Consider the following 25,942-nt stretch of genomic DNA (forward strand, 5'->3'; position numbering starts at 1 on the left):
CGCAGGGTCGTCTGAATGGCATTATGGGCTCTGGGCAAAGCAATGTATGTTGTGGCCTGCCAGCAGCCAGCAGAGCTGAGAGCTGAGAGATTCCGACAGTAGCCATATGCCAGTTATCAGTTGCCTTCAGAGTCAGACATCAGTGAGACAGACGAACAGCTGGAACCTCTTCCCAGTGTGCGCATGCACAGAGTTGCCAGATGAAGGGAACAGCTAAAGAACAGGGGTTGACTTGGGAGTAAGGCCACAGGTGGACAGTGAATGGCCCCTCCCAGAGGAAAGAAAAGAGGAGCAAAAAGGGGAGTGGAGTTTGCAGGAGACAATTAGTTCGCTTAATTGGTTCACAACTCTCTGAGATTCCTTGCCAAGTTTTGCAGATATCAGCCTGGAGCTCTCCAAGCCAGAGAAGGTCTGACTGTAAATCCTCCCTTGAAAGACTTTGCTGGATTTGAAGGAGCAGAATTCACAGTCAATGAATAAAAGGGGTTTTTGCCAGGACAAGAAGTTTGCTTCATGCTCTTGAGAAGTCTCAGTCAGAACCGTATATTGGGGCCCCTATGACAACTACTCACAGGAATAAAAATGTAAATGGTCGATAAAATTAAACATATATTTATTTTATTGGCACTTCCAACAAAATTGGTGTTGAAACATTAAAAACATGCGGGCTCATCTCATCATCTACAGAAAAAAATCAGTGTTAATTTCTATTAATGCATGTTAGAATTAATAAAATTGCAGTAAAATGTAGCAAATATGTATTTATATGATACAAGGTGCATTGAAGGGTTAACGTACACAGATTAGTACAGCTCCCCTATGCTTATGGGGCCCACAGGCAAGGACCCATCGGCCCATGCGTTAAGACAGCCATACAAGGGCAGGAGGACATTTCCCAAGCAAAGAGGCTTTCTGCAACCAGCAGTGGGAAAACAGCCCTGATAATACTCAAGAGGTTCCGATCCCCCCTACCCCCAATATTTTCAGAAAGGAAGGTAAAAAAAAAATGCAAGAAGGAAGAAAGAAAGAGAAAGAAAGACGGAAAGAAGGAAGGAAGGAAGGAAGGAAGGAAGGAAGGAAGGAAGAAAGAAAGAAAGAAAGAAAGAAAGAAAGAAAGAAAGAAAGAAAGAAAGAAAGAAAGATGCTTTCTACACCCTTCTCACAGTTTCCCCTTTTTTACATCCCACACTTAGACCACGTTTTTCAGAACCATCAGCAGTGATCTGGAATTAGTGTTTTGAACAATCACTCTGGCGCAGCACCTTTGGCTGCTCCTTAAAGCAGACATATCCTCTCCCCCCCCCCCCAGGGCTCCCTGCAGCCAAGAGATGTCATACAGGGGCCAATTCTAAAGCTATCAAGGCACATCTGCTTTGGAATCCCACTTCCTGCCTTTTGCAGCCCATTTACTGCAGCCAAACTCAGCACTATTCCAAAGCAAATGGTCTGATTCCCTGGCTTACCCTTGAAATCCCATTTACAGCAGGTTTGACAATACCAGCCATCTCAATCCCCAGAAAGATCTTCTCTAGTGCATGGGGTCTCCAACTGTTGCAACTTTAAGCCTGGAGGACTTCAACGCCCAGAATTACCCAGCCAGCTTTGCTTCAGACTTAAAGTTGCCACGGTTGGAGACTCCTGCTCTAGTGCAAGAGACCAGGAGAAGCAACAGTTGCCCTCAGGAAGAGCTTCCAAAGGACTGGACTCACCAGCCCTGTTCCTACTGGCCCACAAAGGGAGAGACGAGGCTTAGACAACAGCTATCTGCAGACAACATGGTCCCTTTGGTCAAACAGATCTGTTTGCAGGCAAGCTTCCCCCTGGGCAAGAGCATTCTTGAGGGGGATTCATTCTCTCTGCCTGCTGCTGAAACAGGGATGAAAGTCCAGAGCAGCCCCACACAAACAGCTCCCCCTCTGTCTCTTCCTCCTTTTCTCCTTTTTGGTCATGTAAGGTGGAGAGGAGACCAAGCTCCCTCAACAGTAGGAATAATAAAACCACTTGTTTTTAAAACAGCTGCTGCCCACTTTGGCAGGCATGACCGACTCTCCCAGGCAAAGCATTTATCCAAGGAAGAGCCCATATAGAAGGCCAACCCCAGCAGCTGCGCCTTCAGCACCAGAACTGACCGTTTTGAGAAATGACACCAGTAAGGGGGTTCGACTCCAGAACAATTATTTTGAAACATTCTGGGCCAGCTACCCAAAAGCTTGAAATGAAGTCGTCGTCCTCCTCCACCACCACCACCACCACCACCACCACCACCACCACCACTACTACTACTACTACTAGTACTACTACTATTATTTACTTTATTCATTAAGCATGAAACTCAGCCAACTGAACATTCGAAAATGCATTACAAATACCAGTGACTGGTGCTAATGGTTGATAGTGGTTGCTGTCAGCGTCCTAGGTATCAACCAAGTACCTTCTTAAAATATAAGATGTTCCGAGTAGCGCAGTTTTTTGCAGTTCTGCTGGTGTTATTGCAGGAAGCTGCAATTTGTTGATGTATCCTGTAAAATTTTTGGACATGGTGCCAAGTGCCCCGATGACAGTGGGTATCACTGTTACATGCTTCATCCATAGCCGTGTAGTTTTGATGGCCAGGTTGCGATATTTCATGATTTTTTCTAGTTCTTCTTCTTCGACTCTGGCATCTCCAGAAACAGTGATATCAATAAACTGTACATCATCATCATCATCATCATCATCATCATCATCCAATTGTATCACAGTGGCCAGTTGTTTCGCCGGATTTGACATTGGTTACTAGTTGGGCTCCACCCAGGGGCCTAGGACGTCGTAACGTATTTTCGTAATATGCGTGCAGATCCAAGCAGTGCGGCTTTTTGCATTTGACTCATGGTGATTTTGTCAATTTTTAACTGTTTTAAATGTAATTCCAGTGCTTTTGGAATAGCACCCAGTGTGCCAATTACCACTGGAATTACCACTGCTGGTTTGTGCCATAATCTTTGAATTTCGATTTTTAAGTCCTGGTATTTTGCGATTTTTTCATGTTCCTTCTCGGCGACCCTACTATCACCTGGTATGATTGTGACCTTATTTTTCTCAACCAGTGTGATGTCTGGTGTATTATGCGCCAGTATTTTGTCGGTTTGTATACGGAAATCCCACAAGATCTTGACCATCTGATTGTCGGTGACTTTTTCAGGCTGATGTTCCCACCAGTTTGTTGCTGTTTTAATATTATAATTTTTGCACAAATTCCAATGGATCATTTGTGCTACTGAATTGTGCCATAATTTATAATCAGTCTGCCCGATTTTTTTACAGCAGCTGAGTATGTGATCAACAGTTTCATCAGCTTCTTTGCAAAGTCTGCATTTGGCATCATCAGAGGATTTTTCGATTTTGGCCTTAATGGCATTTGTGCGGATAGCTTGTTCTTGCGCAGCCAGGATTAGTGACTCTGTTTCTTTCTTGTTAACCATAACAAGTTTGTTCACTGTCCACTTTATCTTTTATTTTTTCCAGAAATTGGCCATGCAGTGCTTTGTTCTGCCAACTCTCCATTCTTGATTTTATCACATCATTTCTTTATTCTTGTTTCGTCTGTTGGGCCTTCAGTAGATTTTTGTTCTTTACTCCGATTAATAGATGTTCTTGACTTTCTTTTAAATAATCAGCCAGTGCATGTTTTTCTTCTTCAACTGTTTGCTTCACTTGTAATAATCCTCTGCCACCTGATTTTCGGGGCAGGTATAATCTATCAGTATCACCACGTGGATGTAAACTGTAGTGCATTGTCATTAGTTTCCTGGTTTTTCAGTCCAAAAGGTCCAAATCAGCTTGTGTCCAGTTAACTATACCAGCTGTGTATCTTATAACTGGTATTGCCCAGGTATTAATGGCCTTGATTGTATTTCCACCATTCAATTTAGATTTCAAAATTTTCCTAACTCTGTTGGTGTACTCTCGCCTGACAATAGTTTTTACTTCTCCATGCTTGATGTTATCCAACTGCAGAATGCCTACATATTTGTAGGCTTCATTTTCTTTGCATTTAATTAATTGGCCATTGGGCATTTCAATTTCCTCACATGCAGTGATTTTGCCCCTTTTTATGGATACAGTGGCTCATTTTTCCATGCCAAACTGCTTTGAAATATCGGTGCTGAATACTCGGACTGTGTTTGTCAATGATTGGATTTCTATTTCTGACTTTCCATAGAGTTTCAAATCATCCATATATAGTAAATGTGAAATTTTTTCAGCTTCTTTGGCTGTTTGATAGCCTAATTTCATTTTTTTTAAGATTACTGATTGTGGGATCATTGCGATGATGAAGAGAAGAGGTGAAAGTGAATCACCCTGGAAAATTCCTCGCTTGATATTAACCATTCTGTAGATCTCATTCCCTACTTCCAACTCAGTTCTCCATTGTTTCATCGCCTTTTCAGTAAAGGATGTAATATTTTTGCTGATGCCAGTTGTTTCTAAGCATTTTATGATCCAACTATGTGGCAGTGAGTCAAATGCCTTTTTGTAATCAATCCAGACCATATTCAAGTTCGTTTTTCTGTTCTTACAATTTTCTAATATCATTTTATCAATTAGAAGCTGATCTTTTGTGCCCCTGCTCCTTCTTTTGTTGCCTTTTTGCTCTACTGGCAAGATGTTGTTTGTTTCCAAATAATCCATCATGTTATCTGCAATAATGCCTGTGAGTAATTCGAAGGTTGTTGGCAAGCATGTTATTGGTCTGTAGTTTTCAGGTGTTGTTCCTTTGGTTGCATCTTTCTGAATCAAGTATGTTTTTCCAGTTGTCAACCATTCATCAATTTGGCCCTTTTGTAAAATTTCATTCAGTTGCCTGGCCAATATTGCATGTAAACTGGTCAGATATTTGAGCCAGAAACCATGTAATTGGTCCTTTCCAGGTGATGTCCAATTCTTTACCTTTTTAACTCGATTTTTGACCATCTCAGTTGTTATTTCTAATGCTTGCATTTGTTTGTTGCCAATGCTTTTCTCAAAGTCATGTATCCACTTTTCTTCCTTGTTGTAGTCCTTTGCATTTTCCCACAATTCTTTCCAGAATTCAACTGTGGCCTGTTTTTCTGGTTTTTCACTTTTGGTGTCACCATTCACATTAAGACTTTGATAAAAACGCCGTTGGTCTGATCGAAATTGCTGATTTTGTTTATATTGGATGATTCGTGCCTCATATCTTTCAATTTTTCTAGCTGTTGCTGTTATCTGCTGTTTTACAATCTCTACAGCTTCATTGATGTTTCTTGTATCCAATCTATATCTTCTGATTAGCCAATCTATGATTTTGTTGTTTTTAAGCCGTTGCTCATGCATGTTCTTTACTAGCATCTGCCCTTAATTTTTTGATTTTTTGTTCTAAATGGATTTTCCACTTTGGCTTTGATGCTTTTTCTGTTGTGTGACTAGGTACTTTAATTTTAATGCCTAGTTCATTAGTGACTATTACAGCTGCGCTGTACATTAACTGGTTTGTTTCCAAGATGGATCCCAATTCAATTGTTGAAAACACTGCATTAACCATTTTCATGATAGGGGCCAAAATTTTCTTAGGCACAGTTTTTAGTGATGGTAAACGTTGCCTTTCCTCATTAAGCAGAAAATGCTCCATGATCTTATCCTTCAATTCTTTTTGTTTTTGAGTTAGTTCATCAGTTGGTTCTAGTGGTGGTGATGTTATTTCCTCCCCGAGAGCTTCTTCTGGGAGTTCTACTATAATGTCTTTAGTTGTGTCTTGAATATCAGTTATTTCCGCTTGTGATATTGTTTTTTGGGTTTTGCAATTTGCCTGAATTTCCTCATGTTCAACTTCACTAAACACTTTATTCCGTATAATAAATTGCCTTTGATCTGCTAGTCGTTGTTCACTAACATTTGAATCTGGATATTGTTGTTTCCATAATTCATACATTCGCTTAATTATTATTATTATTATTATTATACAATTGTATCACAGCGGCCAGTTGTTTCGCCGGATTTGGCATTGGTTACTAGTCGGGCCCCACCCAGGGGCCTAGGACGTCGTAACATATTTTCTTAATATGCGTGCAGATCCAAGCAGTGCGGCTTTTTGCATTTGACTCATGGTGATTTTGTCAATTTTTAACTGTTTTAAATGTAATTCCAGTGCTTTTGGTATAGCACCCAGTGTGCCAATTACCACTGGAATTACCACTGCTGGTTTGTGCCATAGTCGTTGAATTTCGATTTTTAAGTCCTGGTATCTTGTGATCTTTTCATGTTCCTTCTCGGCGACCCTGCTATCACCTGGTATTGCGATGTCTATGATTGTGACCTTATTTTTCTCAACCAGTGTGATGTCTGGTGTATTATGCGCCAGTATTTTGTCGGTTTGTATACGGAAATCCCACAAGATCTTGACCATCTGATTTTCGGTGACTTTTTCAGGCTGATGTTCCCACCAGTTTGTTGCTGTTTTAATATTAAAATTTTTGCACAAATTCCAATGGATCATTTGTGCTACTGAATTGTGCCGCAATTTATAATCAGTCTGCGAGATTTTTTTACAGCAGCTGAGTATGTGATCAACAGTTTCGTCAGCTTCTTTGCAAAGTCTGCATTTGGCATCATCAGAGGATTTTTCGATTTTGGTCTTAATGGCATTTGTGTGGATAGCTTGTTCTTGCGCAGCCAGGATTAGTGACTCTGTTTCTTTCTTTAATGTACCTGTTGTTAACCATAACCAAGTTTGTTGTTGTTGTTGTTGTTGTTGTTGTTGTTGTTGTTATTATTATTATTATTATTATTATTATTATTATTATTAATGCTTGATAGAGAGAAAATACTTTCCTCTTTCATTCAGGGGCTTTTCAATTTTGCAGAATAGACAAAGCAAGAAACAGCTTTCCAAGAAGCCCAGAAATGCCTCCGCAGCTGGGGCTGAGCAAACAGCCTGGACCCCCCCTGCCTCCAGCCAGCAATGCAAGCAGCTGAACAGATTCTTGGTCCGATTCCCGCTGGGCAAAGAGAGTGAGCTTATATCCCAAAATGGGGGTTGGCTTCTTTTTTTAACAACAGGGGGCCCTACAGCCTCATAGCTGCCTCCAACATGGAAAAACGGGCAAGAGAGAAACACCCTTCCCCACAGACCCCTTTGGGACTCCAGCATCCCAGGTGGAAGGTTCAAGGCAAGGCAGCGGACTCAGCCAAAGGGCATTTTCTGGAATATTTATTTTTTCTCATTTAACATTTGTATTGGGTTATAGAATAAAATAAGGTACAAAGGAGTAAAGTAAATAGGGAAATGGTGGTGAGGAAGTGGATGAAGAAAAGGGAGGAAAGATAAGAAAAAAAGAAAAACAGAACACTGACTTCTGACTTTATCTGTTGCAGTAGAATAATAAATCACAACTTTTTGGTTTTTCATAATAATATAAATTGATTGTTTCCCGATTGCTTAGTTGTACCCTATGACTATCATTAAGTGTTCTACCTTATGATTCTTGATGAGTGTATCTTGTCCTTTTATGTACACTGAGAACTTATGCACCAAAGACAAATTTCTTGTGTGTCCAATCATACTTGGCCAATAAAGAATTCTCTTCTAAAAAAACCAAAAAAAAAAAACCCTAGCCATTTCTAAAAAGATCTGTCAATCTAATCAAGGTTTCATTTTTTCCCCCCATTTCTAGCACAGTTCAGAAATGGTCTCCATGGGGAAACAAAAGCACTAATATTCTTTTCTTTAATTAAAGTACCCGGTTTTGCCATTTCCGCCAACTCCATGGTGGGAATCAAAGGGTCCTTCCATTTTTGTGCATATTGATTTCTGTCAACATATACTATATACAACATATGTAGTAACAACATTCTAAATTTTCCACACAAGTCTTTTTCCATTAAATCCAGGAAGGAAGGAATATTTTATCCATGGAATATTTATTTTTTGATGATGTTAATGTTTCTACGCTGTAAGCCGCCCAGAGTCACTTCAAAATGAGAAAATGGGCAGCAAATAAATTTAATAATAATAAATCAATAAATTTTAAAATAAATAAATACTAAATACCCTGCTCTCAAGACAGAGATGATCCTTAAGGGGCAGCCCACCAAGACCTTCTCCTGCCCCCAACAGAGGACACACAGCCCACTTCCCCCGGTTCAGCTGGCAGGACCACCGAGGTCTCTGGGGCTGCAGCCTCTGCCCCCAAATGAAGCCATCTGTGGCCACTTACCCGGAAATCGATTCCCACCGTCGAGATGAAACTCCCAGCCAAGAAAGCGCCATCCTTGAAGCGCACCAGCAAACAGGTCTTCCCGACTCCAGAGTCGCCAACTAGCATCACCTGGAGGAGGAAGAGGAGGAGAGATGAGAAGGGATGTCAGTGGCCTCTCTGGCTTCCTGGACCCAATGGGCAAGGCGAGAGGTAAGGCGGGAAAGGGTCCTGCTTTGCCTTCAAATTTTCCACAGTTGCCCAGCCACTTGCCTCGGATGGTCTCCTAAACTGGCTGAGCTTCCTTCAGCCAACTTGCTGCTTCACCCAACGTCTCTGGCCTAATGCAGGCTGATTTAAAGCCATTCTGTTCCCTAACAGCAAAGACTCCCTTCCGTCAACTGAGCGGTTTAGACTGACTGGTTTATTCTGACAACTCTGTCCTGCGTTGGGATAAGCCCCACAAATTTCCCCTGGAAGCACAAAGGTGATAATTTAAGCAGCTCCCACACAACTGTGGCCCAAACTGCAGCTGCCTGTCTCAAATCTGTAATGGGTTGAGCCTGAGACAGGCTGGGTTAAATCCACATTCACTGCAAGAAAGAGAGATAGAAATGAAAGAAGCGGGGCTGCAAGAGGTTGTCTTCATCTTGTCTTCATCTGTCAAGATGGACACTGGGCCCTATCTAACAAAATGAAATTCAGTGTAGAGAAAAGTAAAGTCCTACACTTAAGTAAGAAAAACAAAAAGTACACATACAAACTGTATGAGACCAGGCTGAATAGCAGTGACTGTGAGAAGGATCTTGGAGTCTTAGTGGACAACCAGCTAAATATGAGTCAGGAGTGTGCAGCGGCAGCCCAAAAAGCCTAAATTGCATTAGCAGAGGTATACAATCAAGATCAAGTGAGGTACTAATACCACTCTATAAATCCCTAGTAAGACCACACCTAGAGTACTGCTTCCAGTTTTGGTCACCACACTATAAAAAAGATGTTGAGACTCTAGAAAGAGTCCAGAGAAGAGCAACAAGGATGATGAGGGGACTGGAGACTAAAACATACAAAGAACGGTTGCAGGAACTGGGCATGGCTAGTCTAGCGAAGAGAAGGACCAGGGGAGACAGGATAGCAGTCTTCCAATATTTGAGGGGCTGCCACAGAGAGGAGGGGGTCAAGCTATTCTCCAAAATACCCGAAGGCCAGACAAGGAATAATGGATGGAAACTGAACAAGGAGAGATTCAACCTGGAAATAAGGAGGAATTTTCCGACAGTGAGAACAATCAACCCATGGAACAGAAGTTGCCTTCGGACGTTGTGGGAGCTTCATCACTGGAAGCTTTCAAGAAGAGACTGGACTGCCACCTGTCAGAAATTGTGTAGGGTTTCCTGCTTGAGTGAGGGGTTGGACTAGATGAATTACAAGGTACCTTCAACTCAGTTAATCTGTAATCTGTTTTAGAGAGAGCTCTCTTTTCTCAAGTGGGAGGTCGGGTGGGCATTGTAATTTTCTGGAGCACAAAAAGTCACACCCTCCAGGCTCTGAAGGAGGTCTAAATTGTATTGCGGTTAGATTTCAACCCCACTTTTCACTGACCCCCCTAGTTTTATTTCCACAATATAACTGCTTGCAGAGGATAGACTGGAATCCCAAACTCCCCACATTTCCTGTCCCTTTGCATCTCTAAAGTAGCAAAGAGAGAACCGTTCACCAGGAACAAAGACAAAACATGACATGTTAGATCTTGGTAACTTCTTGGGGTGGGGGGGGGAACTGGCAGACCAATTTTAGTTTGCTGCAGCAAAAGTGCCAAGTGTGTCATATTGCACCATTTACACTCTGTCTCCATTAATACAGTTCATACCACAACGCTCTGCATAGAATCCTTCCTGGTTTAGGGCAGAGACAACTAACTACTGAAAATAAGCAAACTGGACATACTCCGTTGTTATTAGGAACACAGAGATAAGCCAAGCTATAGTTTCCTTGGTTTGGCTTAGCCTGATGTCCATTCTTTTCTTCCTCTTAAAAATGTTTTTATTTTTCCATTTTTCATTTTCATACAGTCACATATATACTGTGCATAACCGGGGCAACAACATTAAATAATAATCACAGCAATTCCTCTTGTCAACAATACCCCCAGAAATATAAATAAAATGAAACTCAAACTCAAACTCAAATAGAAACCCAATATACCTCCTCCACTCTCCATACACCTCTTTCTTCCGCCCCCCTCCAACTTACTATCTTCCCTCCATCATTCCCCTCTACCCTACTTCCCCTCCCCCTCTACCACTCCTCTCTCCCAGTCCACTCCCTCCCTTCCTTCTCACCCTCCCTCGCATCCTCTCTCCCGCCCTCTCTACCCCTCTTTCTTCTATCCCACTCCTCCTCCCCTTGGTGTATTTCTACTATATGTCAATGTATTCAGCTTGTCCTATATTTACAGAGAAATTAAAGAGAAACAGTATACATGTGAAATCGCATTACATTGAAATCTAACACATAGTATATATCCCCCTCCCCCCTCCCTCCCCCCCCCGACTTCCCAGAGGCCATACACGGTATAGATTTTTAACAAACACGGTCTAAAATATATTGAGACAAAAGAAATAAAAAGAAAAGAGGTTAATAACATCTCTACATTGATCTTAGCTTCTTCCTGTTACACTAACTTTGAACAATTTAACTCATTCCTGATCTTAAGCATAGGCTATCTGGAATTTCTTAGTCCCGTATTTTTTTTGTATATAGTCAATCCATTTTTTCCAGTCTCCTTTATATCTCTCATTTGAATGATCTTTAAGATATGCCAATATTTTAGCCATCTCGGCTAAGTTTGTAGCTTTCAATGACCATTCTTGAGTTGTAGGCAAGTCTTCCTTCTTCCAGTATTGCGCCACCAACAATCTTGCTGCCATTATTAGTTGCAGAGCCAAGTTAGTCTCTACCACTGTAAAGTCAGTACATATACCTAGTAAAAATAACCGAGGAGTAAACTTTATCCTTCTTTTAAAGATATTTTGCATAATCCACCATATTTTTATCCAAAATGCCTTAACCTTTTGACAGGTCCACCATATATGAAAATATGTAGCATCGAGGGAACCACACCTCCAACATTTAGGCTGTACATTCGGATACATAGAAGCCAGCTTTTTAGGATCCAAATGCCATCTATAGAACATCTTATAAAAAATTTCTCTCAGGTCTATAATTTTTTGGTTGGGTAGTATCTTGATGTTCTTTGGGTATCAAAGATATAAACGCTGTCTTCCAAGATGGAGGCACCTTACCTTCCGTTTGAATCTTGTTGAATAATTCTCTAAGAGGTTCTACCATTTCTAACTGTAAGTTTTTATAGTAAACCGCTGTCAAACCATCTGTACCTAGTGCTTTCCCTAACTTTAGTTGCTTAATTACCTGCAAAATTTCCCCCGAGGTTATTGGTTGGTTCAATTTTTGCCGGTGCGCTTCTCTAACTGAGGGTTTTTTCTCTTTATCTAAGTATTTGCCTATATCTAAACCATTAATTTTATCCCCTTTATACAATTCTGTAAAAATGAATCTCCTCCTGTTGAAACACTCCTTCCCTCTATAAATCAGTTTAGTTATATTTTGAGTTTTCCTTTTTTTCCTAATCTGACGCTAACCATCTGCCAGGTTTGTTTGCGTTACAAAAAGTATTGTGTTTTACCCTCGCCGCAATCTTTGTCTTCTTCACCCTAGAAAGTAAATCATTAGTGATTAATATAAAATCAATCCTTGAAAAGGATTGATGTCTATCAGAAAAGAAGGTGAAATCATATTCCTCTGCGTTTCTTTCTCGCCAAATATCTCTCAATTCAAAGTCGTCCATCATGTCAAAAAAAGGTTTGGGTAGCTTAGCTCGCATTTTAATATTTGGGCGAGATGTCTTCTTATCTCTTTTAGTGTCAATCACTCCGTTCCAATCACTCAGTAGTATACAAGAGCTATAGTCCCACTGTACTAATTTAGCATGAAGATTTCTATAGAATCCGTCTTGCTGTTGATTAGGAGCATAAATTCCCAAAAGTAATGTCTTTTTCCCTTCTAAGATTAGATCTAGTGCGATATATCTTCCAAAGGGATCTGCTTCAATTAGTTCAGCTTTGATGTCTTTTCTTTAGTATACAACTATGCCATTTTTCTTTTCCATAGCAGAAGCTACAAAATGTTGACCAAGTTTTGAGTTAATCAAATATTTTTGATCAGTTGATTTGATATGAGTTTCTTGCAAACAAATTATATCATTCTTAAACTGTTTAAGATAGTGAAATATTTTCTTTCTCTTCTGTGGAGATTTCAGTCCATTGATGTTCCATGTTAAAATCTTAGTTGTCATCTTTGGTTGCCTGAAGCTTTTTTAGAGCCTCCTGCATGGCCTGTTTAACCTTTGGCCTAGCTCCTCCCACGGCTTCTGAGCTTGTTGCTGTAACTCCTTGATCAATGGCCGGTGATTGTTGAGGTTGTTGCCTTTTAGCTTGTTTTTCCATTCGTCTGGTAATCATACGGCTGGGTCTTTGTTCCATAACACCTTGCCCTTTGGGGGGGGGATGGTACATCTTGTCTGGTAGTTGTGTGGTTTGCTGTCTGTCTTGTCCTTCTTGTGGTCTTTCTCCAGATCCAGATGGTGCAGGGTGTCCCGCCTTCAAAATATTGTGATAAAAATCTCGAGCTTTCCATACGGAGTTGAGACGATATCTTTGTCTGTCAAATGTAGGTATAATATCAAATGGCGCGTCCCATCTGTACTGTATCTGACGGTTTCTGAGTTCTTCCACTAAAAAAGCATAGTCTCTCCTGGCTCTTAGCATTTGAGGTGGTATTTCTTTCAAAACAGTCAAATCCTGGCCCCCAATTTGGAGCTTAGTGTTATAAGACTCTTGTAATGTCATGTTTCTGAGCTCTCTTGTAGTAAAATATATAACTATATCTCGGGGGAGTTGCTTCTGTTTTGCCACCCAAGAATTAACGGGATAAATTTTATTGATCTGCCAGTCAAAGTCTTCCCACCAGACAATCAAAAGCTTCTGAAAAAATCTGTTTCAAGTTCTCCTGCTTTTCCTCACGCAACCCCCTTACTCTTAATGCCAGCTCCATCTGCCTGTACTGTATCATAATAATTTCTTTTTTAGCGTTTTCAACTTTTTGTTGCACCACCTCAGTTTTGGATGTCAAGTTGGTATTAGCTTCATTAAGAACCTCTAAGTTACCTTCAATTCCAGAAACATGTTCTGTCAGTACGGTTACCAGTCCCAGCATATCATCGTTTATTTTGGCAATCCTAGTATCAAGTTTATCATATAAGTCCACCTTAAACTCTTTTAATTCATCCTTTATCTCCTTTATCTCCTCTCTGAATTCTTTGAAGGTTTCCAAAAAAAGTTCTTTCGTTAGCACATCTCCAGTAGGGGGCAACTTTGAGCCAGGTATCGGGGATGTGCTTCTAGGAGGAAGTTTTCCCCCAGGAATTAATTTTGATGCCATTATAAGTCTTATCTATGGGCAATTAATCAAGCTCTACTGGCTTGCTGTACAGCTTATGAAAAAAAAAGGGTATTAAGTCACCCCTTTGTTAGCTCTGGTGTTAGCTTCGTTAAGATCCTCTAGACTATCTTCAATTCCAGAAACATGTTCTGTCAATACAGTTTCAAGTCCCAGCATATCATCTTTCATTTTAGCAACCCTGGTATCAATTTTTTCATAGAGGTCAGCCTTAAGTTCTTTTATCTCCTCTTTTATCTCCCCTTTTATCTCCTCTTTGAACTCTTTCAGTTTGTTTTCCACTTTGCCTGTCAGTTTGTTTGTCAGCATGTTATGAGCTTCACTCAGTTCTCTCAGGAAGAGTTCTGTCGTTAGTAACTCTCCAGTAGGGGGCATAGAGGGCGGTGGCTGTGCCTTTGTACCAAGTATTGGCAATGTACTTCTGGGGGCTGAGGAGGAGGGCGGTTTCAGATTAGGATTTGGTTTTGATGCCATTCCAAATTTTATCTTCAAGCAATTAGGAAAACTCTACTGGCCCGCTATACAGTTGTGGAATGAGGTCCTTTTTTTTTTTATAAACTTCATAGGACTTTGCAGAAGGTTTCAAAAAATAAGCATTATAACGAAACAGTTCAGCATATTCACCACTGTTTTGAATGTCTCTATATTAGCAAAGAGTCTTTTAAAACTTTAAAAGTGAAACTAATTAATGAAGATCTGTTGGCCAGCTGTGAGGCAAAATAATTCACTCCCTTTCTTTGAAGTTTTGAAACTCCGTATAACTAGATAAACATTGTTACTCAGCAATTCAACTGGCTCGTCGCCATTTTAGACGCCTCTTTAAGTAGATAAAATAACGGAAGAGGATCTTGCAAAAAAGAAGCTAGGATTTAAATAAACAATTAATGCTCTCGCATACGAATTCTGCTCGTTTTGAAATCAAGTAATTCAATCTTTGAACTGAGTGGGAGGGAAGCTTACTTTGAGCTGCAGAGCAGCCGGAGAATTCCAGCACAGAGCAGTTCTGCCTTCAGCTGGCCCCCCTTCTCTTCACAGACACAGAAGCTGCCAAGATCAGAAAGGCATTTGCTTGACAAAACTTCTCTCCTTTCCCTTATTTTCCTGAAGAGTAAGGTGCCTGTCAGATGTCTGATAGATGATCATCTTAACAGATAATGCAACTGGTAACATGGGAGCAGCTATGTTTAGCTGCTTCCATCAGTAAGTCCCGCCCAGGAAGCGTCTGATGTCCATTCTTCAGTAAAGACTGGTTAAAACAAGCCAGGGCTTCCTGTGATGTGTAAATCCAGTCAATGCTGGGCTTTTCTCTCACTAAGGCCATCCCCAGGCTGGGGAGGATGAGATTGTGGGGTTGCTTATCTGTGGGCAGAGCGAGGGTTGGCTGGGAAGCTTACTTTCTCCCAATTGGCCTCTTTCAGGTGACGTGTCTCATGGTAAGATGGCCATAGTGATTTGTTGTCTCATTCCGACAGGATGTCCTTCAAAGATGATAGTAAATATGTGGTCCATTCCAGCAAAAGCAGTCATGGAACAGAACAGAATAGAATACAGTTGGAAGGGACCTTGGAGGTTTTCTAGTCCAACCACTCTTAGGCAAGAAACCCTATACCATTTCAGACAAATGGTTATCCAATCTCTTCTTAAAAACTTCCAGTGTTGGAGTATTCACAACTTCTGGGGGCAAGTTGTTCCACTGGTTAATTGTCCTCACTGTCAGGAACTTTCTCCTTCATTCTAAGCTGCTTCTCTCCTTGATTAGTTTCCACCCATTGCTTCTCGTCCTGCCTTCAGGTGCTTTGGAGAATAGACTCCCTCTTCTTTGGGGCAGCCATTCCACCTTTTGGGCAGAGAAGGAAGACTTCCAGTTGCTGCTGCTGACTGGGCTCTTGGGAACTGTAGTTTGGCACTAGAGAACCTGAGGTTTCTGTCGGTTCCACCTGGCTAGCCAGCTCAGCTTCACCTGGCCCAAAACTACTGTTTGCTTTGCTTTGCTGTCGTGGGCGCAAACCATATCTCAACCTCATGGCTCATCCAGTTCTTCCATCAGTGCCCCAGGCCTCCCACCCCTCTAGAAGAATACCCAATTCTATAGAAAAATCTCTTCTTGACTTATTTGCTTTGGCTTCAGGTAAGCCATTGATAAACCTGACCTTGCCCTGCACCATCCATTTTTTCCAATTAGAAATGAAATGTTTTGTTCGTCTTCCTCAAGAAAAAAAACAGTCCAGGGGACTTTTGAAAACTAGTATTGAATAAGAATTAACCAAAGTTATTAATGACTATCACTTAAAGTATTGACCATCATTTAAATATAATGGTGAACACAACTGTGAACACAATTATTATTACATTATTACAGATGTTAAATCCGATAGGAAGGCAATGTAGAATAGAGAACTATGAAAGCAAAATAAATAAGCCGATACAGAAAGATGTAAAACCATTTTATATTGTTATGTGTATCTTGTTTTTTTCTGTATTTGTTGTTGTTGTTTTTCTTTTCTGTTAAAATGTTTAATAAAAAGTATTTTTTAAAAATGAAGTGGTGTATTAACCATTAAGCAGACTAAGCAGGTGCCGAGGGCCCCAGGCCCAAAGCGGGCACCACAAAGTTGAGAAAGAAAAAAAAAACCAATGAAGATTTGTACAGTATATACAAAGGAGGGGGGGGCACCACGATTTGTCAGTGCTTAGGGCACCAGTGAACCTTAATCCACCACTGCCTTTGAAGTAACTATGACCTGGATGACTGAGCATCTCCATGGACATTTAGCCATACACTTCACAAGCACACAGCACAACATAGGAGATAAAACCCACCCGGACAAGATCCATCTGCATTTGAAAGACAAAGGCCACCCTTTTGAGGGCAGCAAAGTATGGTAACCTTGGGCAGCCCCTCTCAACAGAGGGGAAGGAATAAGACACCAGCTATGTCTAGTCTACAATGCACCCCTTGTAGCAGTTCCAAGAAGATTCCACAATTTGATTCAGGGGATCCTGAGGGACACATCAACCTCCGAGTGGCTTCAACAGCTCTCAGAGAGGGGCGGGATCTTGCTGATGGCAGCAGCTTAATAGAGCTGCCCCAGGGTTTCTGGTTGCGTTATCTGCCTAGATATCTGGCAGGTACCTCACTCTTCAGGCAAAGAAGAGGGGGAGAGAAGATCCAGCTGGCAAGAGCTTTTCCTTTGAAGTTTGCAGCCTTGTTGGCTGCGAAGAGAAGGGGGGCCAGCCGAGGCTGAATCATCTCCATGCCGGAAATTCCTAGCCGTCTTCTTCATGGCTCAAAGTAAGATACCTCCACTTAGGACAATATTTGAACTATTTATCTGAATTTAATACAAGCAGAGTCCGTATCTGAGAACCTTATCTGTTTTTTTTTAATCCTAGCTTCATTTTTTACAAGAGCTTCCTTCGTGTACTTAGCTTTTTTTTTTTTTTCCTAAAAGAAACTGGCTCCTAAAATGGCGATTGTGCATTCTTCGTAACAATGCCACATTCCTAATTCTTCTGCAAAAGCAGTGATAAAAGTTCAAAGGGAGGAACAGCCAGCCAGCAGTTTCTTATTAATTAGTTTCACTTCTCTGAAGAGTTTACAAGACTTTCTTCTTATCAACTTTGTTAATATATATTTCTGATACAGAGAAGTCAAAAATGGCACTGAATATGCCGAGCTGCTTCGTTACAATGCTTTTTCTTCTTTTTCTTTTTTTTGAAATCCTTTGAAAAATCCTAAAGAGCTAACAAAGGGGTGACTTAATACCCTTTTTTTTTCATAAGCTGCACAGCAAGCCAGTAGAGCTTGATTAATTGCCCATAGATAAGACTTATAATGGCATCAAAATTAATTCCTGGGGGAAAACTTCCTCCTAGAAGCACATCCCCGATACCTGGCTCAAAGTTGCCCCCTACTGGAGATGTGCTAACGAAAGAACTTTTTTTGGAAACCTTCAAAGAATTCAGAGAGGAGATAAAGGAGATAAAGGATGAATTAAAAGAGTTTAAGGTGGACTTATATGATAAACTTGATACTAGGATTGCCAAAATAAACGATGATATGCTGGGACTGGTAACCGTACTGACAGAACATGTTTCTGGAATTGAAGGTAACTTAGAGGTTCTTAATGAAGCTAATACCAACTTGACATCCAAAACTGAGGTGGTGCAACAAAAAGTTGAAAACGCTGAAAAACAGATTATTATGATACAATACAGGCAGATGGAGTTCACATTAAGAGTTAGGGGGTTGCGTGAGGATAAACAGGAGAACTTGAAACAGATTTTTCCAGAGGCTTTTGACCGTCTGGTGGGACGACCGGGGCCCAACTTTGACTGGCAGATCGATAAAATGTATTGCGTTAATTCTTGGGCGGCAAAACAAAAGCAACTCTCCCGAGATGTAGTTATATACTTCGCCACAAGAGAGTTCAGAAACATGATACTACAAGAGTCCTATAACACCAGGCTTCAAATTGGGGGCCAGGATTTGATTGTCTTGAAAGAAATACCACCTCAAATGCTAAGAGCCAGGAGAGATTATGCTTTTCTAGTGGAAGAACTCAGAAACCGTCAGATACAGTATAGATGGGATGTGCCATTTGATATTATAATTACACTTGACAAGCAAAGATATCGTCTCAACTCTGTATGGAAAGCTCGAGATTTCTATCACAATATTTTGAAGGTGGGACATCCTGCACCATCTGGATCTGGAGAAAGACCACAAGAAGAACAAGATAGACGGCAAACTACACAACTATCAGACAAGATGCACCATGTTCCCCTCCCGGAAGGGCAAGCTGCCATGGAACAAAGACCTAGCCGTATGACTACCAGACGAATGGAAAAACAAGCTACAATGCAACAACCTCAACAATCACCGGCCATTGATCAAGGAGTTACAGCAACAAGCTCAGAAGCCATGGGAGGAGCTAGGCCAAAGGTTAAACAGGCCATGCAGGAGGCTCTAAAAAAGCTTCAGGCAACCAAAGATGACAACTAAGATTTTGACATGGAATGTCAATGGACTGAACTCTCCACAGAAGAGAAAGAAAATATTTCACTATCTTAAACAGTTCAAGAATGATATAATTTGTTTGCAAGAAACTCATATCAAATCAACCGATCAAAAATATTTGTTTAACCCCAAACTTGGTCAACATTTTGTGACCTCTGCTACGGAAAAGAAAAATGGTATAGTTGTATACTTAAGAAAAGACATTAAGACTGAACTAATTGAAGCAGATCCCTTTGGAAGATATATCGCACTAGACCTAGTCGTAGAAGGGAAAAAGACATTACTTTTGGGAATTTATGCTCCTAATCAACAGCAAGACGGATTCTATAGAAATCTTCACACTAAATTAGTACAGTCGGACTATAAGTCTTGTATACTATTGGGTGACTGGAACGGCGTGATTGACACTAAAAGAGATAAGAAGACCTCTCGCCCTAATACTAAAATGCGAGTTAAGCTACCCAAACCTTTTTTTGACATGATGGACGACTTTGAATTGAGAGATATTTGGCGAGAAAGAAACGCAGAGGAATATGATTTTACCTTCTTTTCTGATAGACATCAATCCTTTTCAAGGATTGATTTTATATTCATCACTAATGACTTACTTTCTAGGGTGAAGAAAACAAAGATTGCGGCAAGGGTCCTTTCGGATCATAACCCAGTTTGGATGGAATTGGGAACGACAGTGCAGGCAAGAAGGTCTTCGAGGCTGAATGAAAACTTATTTAGATATGAGAAGTACATTAATGATTGTAAAAAATTGTTATCTGAATACTTTGTTCTGAATATGAATAAGGATACACCTATGGAATTTGTATGGGATGCAAGCAAAGCGTATATGAGAGGAGTACTGATGAATACTGATGATCAGGTAGCCACTAGTTTATTATATGCAAAACACAATACTTTTTGTAACGCAAATAAACCGGGCAGATAGTTAGCTTATCAGATTAGGAAAAAAACAAAAACTCGAAATGTAACCAGATTGATTTATAGAGGGAAGGAGGTGTTTCAACAGGAGGAGATTCAAAAGGCATTCCGGGAATTCTTTACAGAATTGTATAAAGGGGACAAAATTAAGGGTTTAGATATAGACAAATACTTAGATAAAGAGAAAATACCCCTAGTTAGAGAAGAGTACAGGCAAAAGTTGAACCAACCAATAACCTCAGGGGAAATCTTGCAGGTAATTAAGCAACTAAAGTTAGGGAAAGCGCCAGGCACAGATGGCTTGACAGCGGTTTACTATAAAAAATTTTACAGTTAGAAATGGTAGAACCTCTTAGAGAACTATTTAATAAAATTCAAACGGAAGATAAAGTGCCCCCATCTTGGAAGACAGCATTTATATCTTTGATACCCAAAGAAGATCAAGATACTACCCAACCAAAAAATTACAGACCTATCTCATTACTTAATGTAGATTATAAAATTTTTACTAAAATACTAGCAAATAGGTTAATGGTGGTTATGCAACAATTGATACATACTGACCAAACAGGTTTTATACAGGGGAGACAGATGAAGAGTAATGTCAGACTAATTATTAATGCATTAGAATATTTGGGAAAGAATAACCTGCTGCGTTCATATTTCTGGATGCTGAGAAGGCCTTTGATCGAGTTAACTGGCAATTTCTGTTGAAGATATTGCAAAAAATGCAGATAGGAGATAGCTTTTTACGGTCAATTAAAGCAATATACCAACAGCAAACAGCCCAAATCATAGTCAATGGAAGTTTAACAGATCCTTTTCAAATCGGAAAAGGTACAAAACAGGGCTGTCCTTTGTCCCCATTATTATTCATTATAACTTTGGAAGTATTGTTGAATAAAATAAGGGGCTTGGATGGTCTAAAAGGGATCAAGATTAGGCAGCAAGAATACAGAGTCCGCACTTTTGCGGATGATTTGATCATAATATTGGAACAACCGCAGGAATCTAGTATGGTTTTAATGAATACGATTAATCAATATGGTCAAGTGTCTGGTTTTAAAATAAATTTAGGAAAAACAAAAATATTAGCTATTAATATGAATACTAAACAAAAGGAAGAACTAGGAGGGATGCTAGGATGTGAGGTAGTCAAAAAAGTCAAATATCTTGGGGTTAATATTTTAGCCTCAAACGGGAAATTATATAAGCACAACTATGAACCACTATGGCGGAGTATACAGATAGAGATGAAAAAATGGGAGAAATTGTACTTATCTTTGTTGGGTAGGATAGCGGCAGTGAAAACGAACATCTTACCAAAAATTTTATTTCTTTTTCAAATGTTACCTATACTTAAAAAAGATGCGAATATTTTAGAATGGCAGAAGGGTATCAACAAATTTGTATGGGCCGGAAAGAAGCCGAGGGTAAAGATGAAAATAATGCAAGATGTACGCGAGAGAGGAGGCTTGAAATTACCTAACCTAAAATTATACTATGATGCAGTGGTGCTATCCGCAATTAGCAGTTGGACCCATTTAACCAATGATAGAATACTGAATATCGAGGGACACGATCTGGTATATGGTTGGCATGCTTACTTGTTATTCAACAAAAAATTGGATAAGAATTTTAAAAGTCATATCTTAAGAAATGCTTTACTGCGGGTTTGGAAAAAATAGCAATAGCAGTTAGACTTATATACCGCTTCATAGGGCTTTCAGCCCTCTCTAAGCGGTTTACAGAGTCAGCATATTGCCCCCAACAACAATCTGGGTCCTCATTTTACCCACCTCGGAAGGATGGAAGGCTGAGTCAACCTTGAGCCGGTGAGATTTGAACAGCCAAACTGCAGAACTGCAGTCAGCTGAAGTAGCCTGCAGTGCTGCATTTAACCACTGCGCCACCTCGGTTTATATCAATATAAACTAAATGACAAGTTACCCATGTGGGCAATTCCTAGACATGCAATTGAAAATATGAATATAGCACAAAAACAGGATAGAACCACCTACAGACAACTTCTTACTTTGGAAAGAGGGGTGCTACAACTAAAATCGTAGAGGTATTGAAAGGAAAGAAGGTAGTTCAAACATGGTTCCAGTATGGCCAATTACAGGCCAGGTGGAAAATAGACCAAAAAACTGGTTTTATCCAAGTTGAAGATAATTTGTTTAAACAAATAAGAGATCGAAGTTTAATGCATATAAAGAGGATATGTAATGTACTAATGCAGATGGATTGGGAAACAGAATTAGTTAAAGATTGCATGATAAAATGGGCTCAAAATATTGAAGAACCAATAATGTTGGACACATGGGAAAGAATATGGGTAAGAAATGTGAAATTCACACAAGCACAAAACCTGAGAGAAAATTTTTATGTTTTATAGATGGCACTTAGATCCTAGAAAGCTGGCTTCTATGTATCCGAATGTACAGCCTAAATGTTGGAGATGTGGTTCTCTCAATGCTACATATTTTCAATATGGTGGACTTGTCAAAAGGTTAAGGCATTTTGGATAAAAATGTGGTGGATTATGCAAAATATCTTTAAAAGAAGGATAAAGTTTACTTCTCAGTTATTTTTACTAGGTATATGTACTGACTTTACAGCGCTAGAGACTAATTTGGTTCTGCACCTAATAACGGCAGCAAGACTGTTGGTGGTGCAATACTGGAAGAAGGAAGACTTGCCTACAACTCAAGAATGGACATTGAAAGTCACAAACCTAGCCGAGATGGCGAAAATATCGGCATATCTTAAAGAACATTCAAATGAGAGATATAAATGAGACTGGAAAAAATTGATTGACTATATACAAAACAAATATGGGACTAAGAAATTACAGATAGCCTATGCTTAAGATTAGGAATAATCTAAACTGCTCAAACTTAGTGTAACAGGAAGAAGCTGAGTTCAATGTAGAGATGTTATTAACTTGTTTTTTTTAATTTCCTTTGTCTCAATATATTTTAGACTGTGTTTGTTAAAAATCTATACCGTTTACGGGCTCTGGGAAGTCAGGGGGGAGGCGGGAGGGGGGATATATAGTATGTGCTAGATTTTAAAGTAACGTGATTGCACTTGTATACTGTTGCTCTTTAATTCCACTGTAAAAATAGGACAAGCTGAATATATTAATAGATGGTAGAAATACACCAAAGGGAGGAGTAGAGGGATAGAAGAAAGAGGGGTAGCGAGGGTGGGAGAGAGGACTGGAGGGAGGGGGAGAAGGAAGGGAGGGAGTGTATCGGGAGAGAGGAGTGGTAGAGGGAGAGGGGAAGTAGGGTAGAGGGGAATGATGGAAGGAAGAAGGGAAGTTGGAGGGGGGCAAAAGAAAGGGTGTATGGAGGGTCGAAGTGGTACATTGGGTTTCTATTTTTGGGGTATTGTCGACAAGAGGAATGGCTGTGTTTATTGTTTAATGTTATATGGCCCCGGTTATGCACAGTATATATGTGACTGTAAGAAAATGAAATGGAAAATAAAAACACATTTACAATGGAAAAAAAAAACAGCTCTCAGAGGGAGACGGTGAACAACCAGATAATTGCAAAAAAATACAATCCTTCAATTCTCCCCCTCCCTCCCCCCGCTCCCCTCCCAAATCTGCTCAGAACCTATTTTTCCGTGCCCCTACCACCCAGCCTCAACCAGTACCTATCCTTCCTGCCCACCTCACACACACACGCACCACCATCACAACTGATGAAGCTTCTTGGATGAGAAGAGAAACATTTTGTTGTTCTTCTTCCTCAAGGAGAAAACAATCCAGTTGCCTTTGAGACATATATGCTAGTCGTTAATGAGGGCAGTGCTCATCTCCGTTTCAAAGCCGAAGAGCCAGCACTGTCCGAAGACATCTCCGTGGTCATGTGGCCGGCATGACTCAATGCCAAAGGTGCATGGAGCGCTGTTACGCATTTTTTACGAGCTCTCGAACTGCTAGGTTGGCAGAAGCTGGGACAAGGGAGCTTACTCCGTTATGTGGCACTAGGGATTCGAACCACCGAACTGCCGACCTTTCTGATTGACAAGCTCCCTTTGAGATGAACCCATATAAACCAAATACCACCTCTACTCTTCCATCTCTGTCTGATTCTCAAAGACCGCCTGGACAAGACCCTGCAGGGTTTCCTGGCAAGGTTTTTCTGGTTTGCCATTACCTCCTTCCTGGGGCTGAAAGAAAGGGAGTGGCCCAAGGTCATCCACCCAGCTTTGTGCCTAAAGTGGGATTAGAACTCGCAGTCTCCCAGTTGGCAGCCTGATGCCTTCACCACCGCACTCACAACAGGGGGAATCATAGATGGCCAAGCAGGCAGTTAGCTGAGTCAAACACCTTGTAGGTAATCTGAGTTACCAGTTCATAAAGCACTGGCAAATTTTACCCTCCTTAGGCTGCCCCTTTCCTGCACAACCCGATCAAGGAAGCATGATTCACAGATATTTTCTTGACTTAATGTAATGCCAAGAATCAGCAAAACAAATGTGGAGAACTGAGATAGGACCCCTTCCAAGCCTCTTTTTTTAGCGAGTTCATTAGCGAGTTCATTAAATGAGCCTATTGCGGGGAGAGGGTGGGGTTGGGGTCTTTATTTCTTAGAATGTTTGCAGAAAAATCTCGGTGTTAGATAAACCTGTAAGAAGATCGCCTATCTGCTAGTTGTTTGTGTTTTAGCCTTCTTCTTCCTTTCTCACTCTCAGCACCTTCCCTCTCTTGCACATGGATAGTGCAAAGCAGCCCATGTGATCGGTCTCTGGTTCTGTGTGTTGTGAGAACGCTGCACTGAGTAAATTCCCACAGGAGTTACACTTAAACATGTTGTACAAATGACGTCAGTATTGCTTGCACATCCCAGGCAGAAGGACGGAGGTGCAAACCCAGATTGTCCCACCAGCAGAGCCGAAGTAAACTTTCCTGGTTGGCCGGGTTGCTTTTTTACGCCCAGACTGGCATCCGGTGCCATCTTTTCTCCTAAAAGGGTCCTGGGCTGGGCAAACACAACTGGGTGGGAAAGACCAGATGGAAGGATGTTCAAGGCGGGAAAGGGCTCCGCAGGGCAGAACTGGCAGCGCCAGAGGTGGAGGCGGCTGGGAAAGGGAGCGCAGTAGAGGAGCTCTCACGGGGCGAAGAGCTTCCCGCTACAGGCGCAGTCTACCTGCAGCCGCGAAGCCTGCAAGCAGCAGCTTCAGGCACCTGCCTCGCGGCTGACAGTTCCATTCGGGAGCTGCGGCGGACGCAGCGCGGGATACCCCGGAGCCCAGGCACTTTCGGGACCTCCGCTAGGGCCGAGAATTAGCTGGAAATAAGCCTCCCGCCGCCGCTTCCGAGTCTTTCCTCCGCGAGCGGCAGACGCGCCTGTTGCGAGGCCGTCCCCACGCTCCAGCCCAGCCGGGTAAGACAGGCGCCCTTCACGGCCGCCAAGCCTCCCCAAGACGCGCCGCCTCGGTCGCGCCAGGGCAGCCCTCCGCCCGCCCTCCCGTCGAGCGGTGCCCGGGTGGGCGCCGGGCGAGCCCCGCTGCCCCGGCCAAGTGGCGCCCGCGCCCGCCGCTCACCTTGAAGACGACGTCGTGGAACTCGCCGCTGCTGCTGAGGGAGGGCCGGCTGGGCAGCGCCCCCCCGTTGGCCGCCCCCTCCTGGGCCGCGCCCGCGCCCCTGCCCGGCTCGCCCGACGAGGAGGAGGAGGAGGCGGCGGCGGCGCGTTGCTGGGCGGCGGGCAGGGCGGAGGAGGGCGCGGCGCTGCCGCCTTTGCCCTTGGGGCTCTTCTTACGGGACATGCTGGCTGGCGCTGCTTCAGGGAGCCCCGGCCGCCGGCTCCTCCGCGGGTAGCCCGGCTCCCAGCGCCGCCGGCATCCCGTCCGGTGCCCGTCCTCGGCAGCGCGGTCCGTGCGCCCGCCCCGCCGCCGCGCCTCCCCGCCTCCTCGCCGCTGGGAGCGCCCGAGATTCGGCCACGCTGCCGGAGAGGGCGGGGGAGCGGCGCTGGGCTCCCCGCCGGCCCGGCCCCGCGCGAGCGCCCCGCGGGGGAAGGAGGAGAGGGGACCGCAGACCATGCGGGGGTCTCCGGCCGGGGCGAGCGGGGAGCCGCCCGGTGGCAGGGCTGCTTTCTCCCCTGCCGAGCGCTTCCCGGAGCCGGAGCGTTTGCAGGGAGCCGCTTCCCTCGAAAGTTTCCTCAGACGCGCGTCCCGGAGGCCGCGTTCGCCCCAACCGCTCTCCGAACCCCACATCAGCGCCGTGCAAGAAAAGCGGATC

General features: G+C 42.3%; 1 protein-coding gene across 1 annotated transcript in view; it reads right to left on the reverse strand.

Moving 5' to 3' along the window:
- RAB26 (RAB26, member RAS oncogene family) overlaps window positions 1-25,533 on the reverse strand; it is a 268,463-nt gene extending 242,930 nt beyond the window's left edge. The window contains 2 exon segments of the mRNA XM_032230182.1: window positions 8,217-8,327; window positions 25,249-25,533. Of these exon segments, the coding sequence (XP_032086073.1) occupies window positions 8,217-8,327; window positions 25,249-25,470 (333 nt within the window). The 5' untranslated portion in view covers window positions 25,471-25,533.
- Window positions 25,534-25,942: the final 409 nt, after the last annotated feature.

The sequence above is a fragment of the Thamnophis elegans genome, chromosome 14, assembly GCF_009769535.1.
Source record: "Thamnophis elegans isolate rThaEle1 chromosome 14, rThaEle1.pri, whole genome shotgun sequence".
Taxonomy (NCBI): domain Eukaryota; kingdom Metazoa; phylum Chordata; class Lepidosauria; order Squamata; family Colubridae; genus Thamnophis; species Thamnophis elegans.